Below are 10,224 nucleotides of genomic sequence, written 5' to 3' on the forward strand. Positions count from 1 at the left end.
CTCAAAGTCAGACCATTGAGTTCGATTTTACTCCTGATTTGTTTACTCTTGATTATGTTGAGTAAATAGTAACCTAGCTAATACGTATTATTTACAATGATTTACTTCCCCCATACCACCAATGACTTAAAAGGAAATATTTTAAGAAGTGAAGGTATTAAAGTATTGGAAATATATTAGGAATGTGGAGAGTAATGGCAGCGATCTCATAGCATACATACCTTTCATTATATAGCCAGGCCAGGAAGCCTGTGCTGTTCCAGTATTGATCCGGTGCTCCTCCGTCACCATCCGACCACAGAATCTCGGGCTGATAGGCGTTCACTAACTCATAGAGCTCTGGCAATGTCTTAGAAACGGGAAATTGCCGCTTATGGAATGAACTGGATTCATCCTCAAGGAAGAGCGGATGAAACCATTCAAAAAGGGAATAGTACAGTCCGAAACGCAGGTCAGTTCTGTTCCTAATGGCTACCTCAAGTTCCTTGACAATGTCCCTCTTGGGACCCTCATCTATGGCATTCCAGTTCCACGAATACTCTGAACCCCACAAGGTAAAGCCTAGAAAATTATAGTGAAAGCCCTTGTAAGCATGTCAACTTTATTTTAGTAAATTTCAACCCACACAAATGCCAAAACAAGTCACATAGTACATGTGATACATAAATACCTGCTCCTACAAATGACTGTTTTATGGCAACTTTTTCATGGCATATATGGTGCTTTTATATGAGAATTGAGAATTTAAACAAGGTGAGATCAAGGTTTTCAAAAGCAACATTCAGGGTACATCATTGTACCACAAAAGTTAGATGGTCATATGGTCTGATTGATCTCCAGTATTTTCCCTCTTAGATTTTAAAGTCCTTGAGGGATAGCATCATGTCTGAAGTGCTCCCTGCTCTGCCTTTAACCAACTGCTAGCACCAGCTATAGCACAAAATAAACAATCAACAATAGCAGCTCACAACTAAGATGGGAACATATACGTGTACCACGCTGAATGATGACTACTACTGTGTATTACGAAGATCCTGAGATGCACTCCTGCAAGATTCTTAGTGTCTTCTAAACCAAAGCTTGAATTCTACTGCTTAGTTTTAGGATTGTTCATTTTATTACAGTGTGATTCTTAGAACACTGGTGATCCCTGCAGAGCAAATCTCTTTTAGCTTGATTATTCACTTAAGCAGAGGGGCAAAAAAACCACTATTTCCCAATGGTTCTATACTTTAAAATACACTCACCATGTGTAACTCATTCTACTATAAAGTCATAAGCTTGGAGGTTCCTCTTTAATAAAATTACCCAAAAGTGAATAGTCTACCAACTATATAGATATGAAAAATAATGTATACCTTTATGCAACACTTAGAAGTGATTCATTTTTAACAGGAATTTGCATTTAGATTGCTGGTTGTTCTACATAAAATGTTAGAAGAGATAAACTGAAATGCTTAAAATATAATAAATATGAAAGCCTCAAAAATTTCATTAATGCCTAGAGACTTAAGTACGTTGTTACTATTCCACTAAGATCTAAAAGAATCTTTCAGAACAGACATTTATCATACATTTGGTGAAACATTTTACTCTTGGTAAATTAGAACAAGTTTAAGATTGACTCACACTTTTGATTTTTTTTTTTTTTTTTTTTGAGACAGGTTCCGGCTCTTTCACCTGGGCTGGAGTTCAGTGGTACAACCTTGGCTCACTGCATCCTCAACCTCCTGGGCCCAAGTGTTCCTCCCACCTCAGCCTCCCAAGTAGCTAGGACTGCAGGTGTGCTCCACCATACCCAGCTAATTTTGTGTATTTTTTCAGACACGTTCTCACTTTGCTGCCTAGGTTAGTCTCAAACTCCTGGCCTCAAGCAGTTCTCCTTCCTTGGGCTCCCAAAGTGTTGGAATTATAGAAGGGAGCCACTGCACCTGGCCTTAGATTCATTTAAATAAGCTTTTTAAAACAGCTCACTCTTCTTCCTATCATGTCTGTGGTAAGCTTCAGAGCAGTGTCAATATCTAAAGTCATATTCAAAATTTTTCAAATTGACAGGCCCTAATGTCAGACAGTACTAAAACCACATGGGTCTTCATTTTAATATCACCACCAGAAGCTCACACAGTGATTATCCTTCCTGAGCTTAGCATGCATTTTCCATAAGCAATGAAAACATCTGACAGCATGGGTCCTAGGAAATGTATAAATGTGGGCTACATCATCTGTCCTCACAGTTTGATTATGAATTTTTATTAAATAAACTCACTATGTAATACATTGTGCCATACAGCTTGGGAAAGTTCTTAGACATCAGGAAATCAGCATGTTCTCAAGCAAATACACTTTACAGATATCCATCTCAGCAGGAGAAACATCTAAAGGAGAAAAGCATGAAGCTACCAGAATGTGGCCAAAGGGAAAAATATCCTCTGATAATTCCAGAATTTTTGCTTCAGTTCTCCTCTCCTATTCCCATCCCATCCCTGGAGAAAATAATAAAGCAAAATTTCTTTCTTTTCTTTTCTTTTCTTTTTTTTTTTTTTAAGACAATATCTCCCTCTGCTGCCTAAACTGGAGTGTAGTGGCCCTATCTCCACTCATTGCAGCTTCAATCACCCAGACTCAAGCAGTCCTCCCGCCTATGCCTCCCAAGTAGCTGGGACTCCGGAGACATGTCACCATGCTAATTCTTTAGGGTTTGTGTGTGTGTGTGTGTGTGTGTGTGTGTGTGTGTGTGTGTGTAGAGATAAAGTCTCACTATGTTGCCCAGGCTAATCTCAAACCCCTGGGCTCAAATGATCCTCCTTCCTTGACCTCCCAAAGTTTTGGGATTGCAGGCATGAGTGACCACATCCAGTGCAAATTTTTTTTATACCAAAGCAAAAATGATCATGCAAAAGAAACTGATAAATTAACAAGCAGTTGGAACAAAAACAATTTGTTAATGCTTCCTTGGCCTTGCGAATATTGGAATGGCAATGGGTGGAATATATTCTATTAAAATAGGACTACTGTGGGGTTTTTAGGTATTCTTCCACCACCTCTGATTTTTCTGGGAACCATTACAGTTCCACAGTCCTTTCCCATCTGAGTGATCTTGGTCACTTTCATCACTATCAATTCATCCACTATTTGCACCATTTGGCTAAGAGTTGGCTAAAAGGGCAGCCAGGTGCATCGTAATGATGCAAGACTATAGCAGCATAACCTCCATGATGCATTCACAGGATGCATTACAGAGAAAGGGAAGGAAAGAGTGCAATGCCAATGATGAATTTTGACTTACAACTCACACTCCCTTCAACAAACAGCTTTAAGGAAATCTTGGAAATATTGTTCAATATACATGCAACAAAATGTGACCATCTTTCCTCTGTTATGTGGAGGGGTTCTTTCTGTATTCATAATATCTCTCAATTTGGTTGAATGTGCAATCCCTAAGTTATAAGAAAGTGTCAGTCACCACTTATGGTTGCTCCTAAGAGAAAATTAGACCTTGCTTTAGTTTTTTCTTCCAAAATAACAACTTTTCGTTTCTTAACAATTGTCAGCAATTTGCATACGCTGGATTGACTTACCTTCATGATGTTTTGAAGTTAAGACAATGTATTTGGCACCAGAGGCCTGAAAAATATCTGCCCACTGGTTGGCATTAAAAAATTTTGCTGTAAATAGTGGTCCAAAATCTTCATATTTGAAACTAGGAGGGTAATTATCTTTCATGAATTCCACATACTTCAGTATCTTTTCCTTTTGCCAATACCACCTAAGGGGAGGAAAGGAAAGGGCGTATAAACAGCACATACACACACATTTAAAAGAACTGCTCAGCTCCCTTTACCGTTTAACCCCCTGCTCAGATACAGTAGGGTCCAGATTCTCTTTCTCACTTCCCTGTTGGTTTGACTTGGTTTAAAGAAAGCTTATGCAAACTAAACCCCCCTCTCTATCTATGCCCCTGTGAAATCCACTTAGCTCATAAACTAGAACATTCTCGGCAACTCAGCTACCCATTCTCTCTCTCTCTTTTTAGGACAGGGTCTCACTCTGTCACTCAGGTTGGCATGCAGTAGTGCAGTCATGGCTCACTGCAACCTCGACCTCCTGGGCTCAAGGGATCCTCTCACCTCAGCCTCCTGAATAGCTGGGACTACAGGCATGTGCCACCACACCTGTTTTTTTTTCTTTGTGGAAATGTGGGTTCCGTGTGTTGCCCAGGCTGGTCTTGAACTCCTGGGCTCAAGCAATCCTCCTGCCTCAGCCTCCGGAAGTCTTGGGATTACCGGCATGAGTCACCATGCCCAGCCCCTTTCTCTTTTAATTCTTCACTTTTAAATCACAACATGTAGTATGTGTTATTTCACATTGTCCTTTGTAACGTTAAGTGACTAGGGCGTCTGAAAGGAAGACTACATGCCTAAAACATAACAAGCATTTATTATATTCACTAGTAGAGAACACTTTGGAGGCACAGCACAGAAAGGGAAGCAACTACAAAATTAAGATGATGCTGTTATTTTAATTAATGGACTCAACCTTCAGGGATTACTTCATGCATAGGATACTATATGCATTCATTCTAAGCATTGGCATATTGATCCTAAACTGCATAAGCAATACTTCATGAGGAAAAGCACATCTAAACATTTTAAACACAGCAATAACTATCCTCATGAAATAGATGCAATCCCCATTTCTGACCCACCTCCTAATTTTTCTATCACCATTCCTTTCATAAGAGTATTTCTATAGGATAAGCAAATCCATAATCAGCACCACATTTCAAAAGATGATCAGGAGACTCTTTTCTGCTAAGAAGACATATCTGAAGGGTATACTATGTGGCAGGCATGTTGTTTGCCTTCCCAAAGGTCATATTAACCTAATTTCCCAGCTACCACTATAGCTAAAACAGGGATGTAAGGTCCATCGTGGCCAAGGGAACTTGAGGGAAAGCAGACTTTCAGAATTCTGGAAATGGTTTCCCTCCTAATGAAAAGAGACACTGGTCCTCCTGCATTTGTGCAAGGTCGTGTGAAGCTATGATGCCTGGCTGCCATCATGTGACTATGAAGGGACAAGTTCCCAGACTAAGGACGACAGAAAAAGCCTATGTCTTATTTCGTCAATGAACCAACTACCTCTAAATTTCTTGTTATGTCAGATAATAACCCCCTATCATTATAACTTTTACTTGGGTTTTTGATACCTTAAAGTGAAAGTATCCTAACGGATCCTTGAAGCATTTTATTATTTATTTATTATTGATTAATTGATTGGTTGAGACAGGGTCTTGCTCTATCACCCAGGTTGGAATGCAGTGGCATGATCATACCTCACCACAGTCTTGAACTCCTGGGCTCAAGTGACTCTCCCACCTTACCCTCCTAAGTAGCTGGGACTGTAGGCATTACCTTTTAAATTGAACTGAAAAAGAGAACCTGGACATTCAGAAAGTTGAAGAAAGGAGAGAATTTCTCCTAGTATCATCTAATTTGAACCTGCATTCTCCCCTACAGTCTAGACTCAAATTTCATGCTGAGAGATGAAAAGAGGCATTTATGGTAGAAAGTCCATCATTTATATTTGGTTTTTAATAGGCATTTAGGCTTTGGGAGGCCGAGGCGGGTGGATCACGAGGTCAACAGATTGAGACCATCCTGGTCAACATGGTGAAACCCCATCTCTACTAAAAATACAAAAAATTAGCTGAGTATGGTGGCGCATGCCTCTAATCCCAGCTACTTGGGAGGCTGAGGCAGGAGAATTGCGTGAACCCAGGAGGCGGAGGTTGCGGTGAGCCGAGATCGCGCCATTGCACTCCAGCCTGGGTAACAAGAGCAAAACTCCGTCTCAAAAAAAAAAAAAAAATAGCCATTTAGGACAGTCAGATATACTCATCTGTACAGTTGATTGCCTGAAAGTCAAATTGAGAGTAAGGAGCAGAGGATACAAAGGGAAATCATAGATAATCAAAAAATCTTCCACAGGGTTAATGCATTTCCAGATCTTCAGGAATGTGTTCTCATTTTATTTAGTATGAGAAGTATCTTTATTGACCTTTATTCTAGGTCAAAACAAACAACCATAGGTTTATTTGTAGAAAATGAAGTTATTCATAGCAAAGAATAAAACGACTCAAAAGTAGCTGTTTTATTTTGGCATAGTACTAGTTTTAACAAATGTCAAATCCTCTTCTGGTACCAATATATCTTTACCTAATCTTCACGATTGAAGAAAATGACAATATAAGATACAATTTAGGGGGAAGAAAATGTGTTAATTATGTACCACACTAACCTAAAACATTTCCAAAATAAACTCAAGATTCCTTACCGCCCAAAACATGCAAATAAATATTTGTAACATCTTTTTGAAGTAGCTATGTTTTGGTATAAGAAGAAAGAGTCTCTGTTTTACAAGTTGAATTATTTAAAGTACATGAATAATTCTCCATAGCTTACCCAGTTTTATTTTTTTACATCAACTGGCCTACTAATAAGAAAGGTTACTGGTTGCAGGTGGTCAATCTCTTTGTAATGAAAGGGCTAAAATATGATACTGTGGCATATTATTAAATGTAAAGAAACTTGAAAAATAGCAGAAGCATGAAAAGCACTTTGACCCTTGTGCTGTTTCTTAGGAGCAGAAGATGAAATTCCAGTGTGAAAGATGCTCTATACTAGAAGAAAAGGCAACATCCTAAGCTTCAAAGATAAGAAGTAGAATCCTGTGCAGACCTTGTTCAAATAACTCTTATTTTTTAAGCCTCCCCATATAATTTAATCACACAATGTCTATTTAATTCTCGGACCCAGCAGAGACCCTAACAGAATGGTGGTGTAATTTTTCTACCCCTACCGTAAGCATGGTATAGTGTATACTGTGTAATGTTAATATAACATATAGCTCATACTCTGTATTGTCTATTAAATATAGTATGTTAATTTGGATGTATACTATTTATGTAGTATATAGTCAAATAAATACTTATTGTTTAATGATTCCTTTATTTTACTTAAGAATATATTATGTGTCCCAAAGTGCTGTGATTACAGGCGTGAGCCACCACTGATCATCTGAGGTCAGGAGTTCGAGACCAGCCTGGCCAACATGGCAAATCCTCATCTCTACTAAAAAATACAAAAGATTAGCCTGCATGGTGGCGCATGCCTGTAGTCCTAGCTACTCCATAGGTTGAGGCATGAGAATCGCTGGAGCCCAGCAGGCAAAGGTTGCAGTGAGCCAAGACCAGCCCACTGCACTCCAACCTGGGCGACAGAGTCAGATTCCGTCTCTAAATAAATATATAAAATAAAAGAATATATTATGTGCATGTATCTGTATATGCACACAAAATATTTCTATTTTAAAGAACTTCATACTTGTAGCATTTATCCAGAAAAGACATGTGCAATAGTTTAAGAAATTATATGCACATTCTCACATAGATCTCAAAGTAAAATCTAAAGCACGGATTTTTGTGCAGCACCTTTCATATGGCAGTATAACTGGGTGGCGTTAAGAGTACCATTCCAGAACCTCTTTTAAAAGTTCCTGGAGCCACACATGGGTAACATATTAACCTTAAATAGCCAATGGTGTTCAAATGAACAGTCGTTTCACATACTCATGACTATGTTTTAACCATAAGTTCACTCCAGAATGACTGCAAACTGGCAGAGCAGCCACGAGCCATTGTGTCTGAGTCCGCGCTCATGTGATGGCCCTGGACAAACTGATGAGTGTCTCTAGTAGCTCGATGTTGTAGTGTCATAACTACAGCTTCATATGGGCAACTGTGAAGAAGCTGAGGAGTCAGGTGTGTCTGAAAACTCTTGCAGTTACAGGAAGAAAAATTCCCTGTTCATTCAGCACGACACACTTCGGCAAGAAACCCCACATTCGAAACCCGGAAGTGGGAGGTGAAACCGAAGAGGGTGCAGGCAGCACCAGGCCCGCTGGGTGGTGGCTGGAGCCTGCGGGTGGGAACAAGAGCGCGGCAGAGAAGACGCAGAGGAGCGCACTCACCAGAACCACTCGCTACCGAAGCTGGGCACGGAAAACACGCCCCAGTGGATGAAGATGCCGAACTTGGCCTGGTCGAACCACGCGGGCAGCTGGCGGGCGTCCAGGGACTCCCAGGTGGGGTCGAAGCGCGCAGCGCTGCGGGCAGGGCAAGGCGGCAGCAGCGGCGGCAGCAGCAGCAGCGGGAGAGCGAGGCCGGGGAGCTCCCTGGGCCGCATGTCCCCCCGCGCGGGCCGGCTGTCTTCTTTGCAGGCTGGCGCGGCCTCACAGGGGCTGTCCTTCCGTTTTATTGCTGCTGAGTATGCCGCGCCGCTGTCACCTGACCAAGCCGGACTTGGAAACAGGCCACCCTTCCCCCTCCGGGGCGGGAGTCGCCACTCTCCCGGGCACTCGCAATAACCCCAGGAGGGCTGCATCGCTCAGCGTGACTAAGGAGGCCCCCATTACCCCAAAGCCAGCTGCCATGGCTTTGCTAAGGCTCTGTCCGCTTTGAGGGGGAAAATATGAGTCTGCGTCAGGGCCCTGTGACCAGCGCCTCTGCCCTCAAGCAGGCACGACCCTGCCCAAATATCTGCCCAAGAGGACCACGCCACCAGCCCGCCTGAGTGCTGCTCCACACGTCCGAGTCGTGGACGAGAAGGTCAGGGCAGTAACCTCAGCCAGGTCTCGCCAAGATGGAACATGGAAAGTAACCTAGATGGTTCTCAGCCTCTGTATCAGCTCCCAAGGTCTGTATGTTAGAACCATGGCTGTCAACCTCGAATTTATGTCAGAGGAAATTCCAAGAGCTTCAGATTCAGCAGTTAGGTTGGGGCCCAAGAATTTGCATTTCTACCCAGTTCCCAGAAGATTCTGTTGTTGGGCCGGACGCCGTGGCTCACACCTGTAATCCCAGCAGAGGCGGAGGCAGGCAGATCACAAGGTCGGGAGATTGAGACCATCCTGGCTAACACGATGAAACTCCGTCTCTACTAAAAATACAAAAAATTAGGGGGGGTGGGGTGGTGTGAGCTTATAGTCCTAGCTACTCGGAAGGCTGAGGCAGGAGAATCGCTTGAACTGAACCCGAGAAGAAGAGGTTGCAGTGAGCCGAGATGGCACCACTGCACTCCATCCAGCCTGGGCAACAGAGCTAGACTCTGTCTCAAAAAAAAAAAAAAAAAAAAAAAGATTCTGACGTTGCCGGCAGTGAGCCAAACTTTCCTGAGAACCACTGCATTAAACAAGCAGATTATCTGAGACAGGTGAAACCAGTGGAATGAATGTTTAAGAAATCTGCAAGCTTGGGAAAAGCCATCAACACCTTGGAATGATTAATCAAAAGGACATTTGGGAAGCTTATCTCCTCCACCTGTTTTTTGTTTGTTTGTTTGTTTTTTGAGACAGTCTCATTCTGTTGCCCCTGCTGGAGTGCAGTGGCACAATCTAGGTTCACTGCAGCCTCTGCCACCCTGGTTCAAGCAATTCTCCTGCCTCAGCCTCGCAGGTGACCAGGACTACAGGCACCCACCACCATAGCAGACTAATTTTTGTAGTTTTTTTTCATAGAGATGGGTTTCACCATGTTGGACTGGCTGGTCTTAAACTCCTGACCTCAGGTGATCCACCCACCTCAGCCTCCCAAAGTGCTAGAATGATAGGCATGAGCCCCCATGCTTGGCCTCTCTTCCACCTCTTAAGTGCTTTCAAAGTAAAGCCAGAATCCCCAACTGCTTCTGCCTCCACAAAATCGTTACCCTTCAGTGAGCCAATCCAAATGCCACCTCTTCTGTGAAGCTTTCTGCCACCACCCTTCCCTCCCCGAATGTTGTACTTCCCCTAACCTGCATCATAACACCTTCTTCCAAGCACACACAGGATTCCATGCATCCTCTAGTAGCTAGCTAGGTGTTACAGGTCTGGTTTCCCATCAGACTGTGAGCTTTGTGAGGGCATTCATAATGGCCTTCCTTTCTGTATTGCCCACATTTACAGCAGAGAAGCGACACTCAAAACATGTTTGTTGAAGCTCTTCAGTGAACTGAGGTTCTAATTATTGAGTGAAAAACTTGACACTAAGAGGCCTGCATTCTCCCTTCCCATTTCTGCAGATACGGGAGCAGCAGAGGGTGCTGTCACTGCAGGTATAGGGCCATTTTTCCTCCTGATGACATGCCAGATGGCCCCCTGGAGCCACAGCTCCACTATAAGGGTCCC

General features: G+C 42.5%; 1 protein-coding gene across 5 annotated transcripts in view; it reads right to left on the bottom strand.

Moving 5' to 3' along the window:
* FUCA2 (alpha-L-fucosidase 2) overlaps positions 1 to 8,288 on the bottom strand; it is a 29,862-nt gene extending 21,574 nt beyond the window's left edge. For all 5 annotated transcript variants that reach the window (XM_035296890.3, XM_054254481.2, XM_008995178.5 and 2 more), the window contains exons 1-3: positions 8,032 to 8,288; positions 3,579 to 3,766; positions 222 to 561 (exon numbers count right to left, since the gene is read on the bottom strand). In XM_035296890.3, the coding sequence (XP_035152781.2) occupies positions 222 to 561; positions 3,579 to 3,766; positions 8,032 to 8,246 (743 nt within the window). In that variant the 5' untranslated portion in view covers positions 8,247 to 8,288. The remainder of the gene's footprint in view (positions 1 to 221; positions 562 to 3,578; positions 3,767 to 8,031) is intronic.
* Positions 8,289 to 10,224: the final 1,936 nt, after the last annotated feature.

This window comes from Callithrix jacchus, chromosome 4, assembly GCF_049354715.1.
Source record: "Callithrix jacchus isolate 240 chromosome 4, calJac240_pri, whole genome shotgun sequence".
Lineage (NCBI taxonomy): Eukaryota > Metazoa > Chordata > Mammalia > Primates > Cebidae > Callithrix > Callithrix jacchus.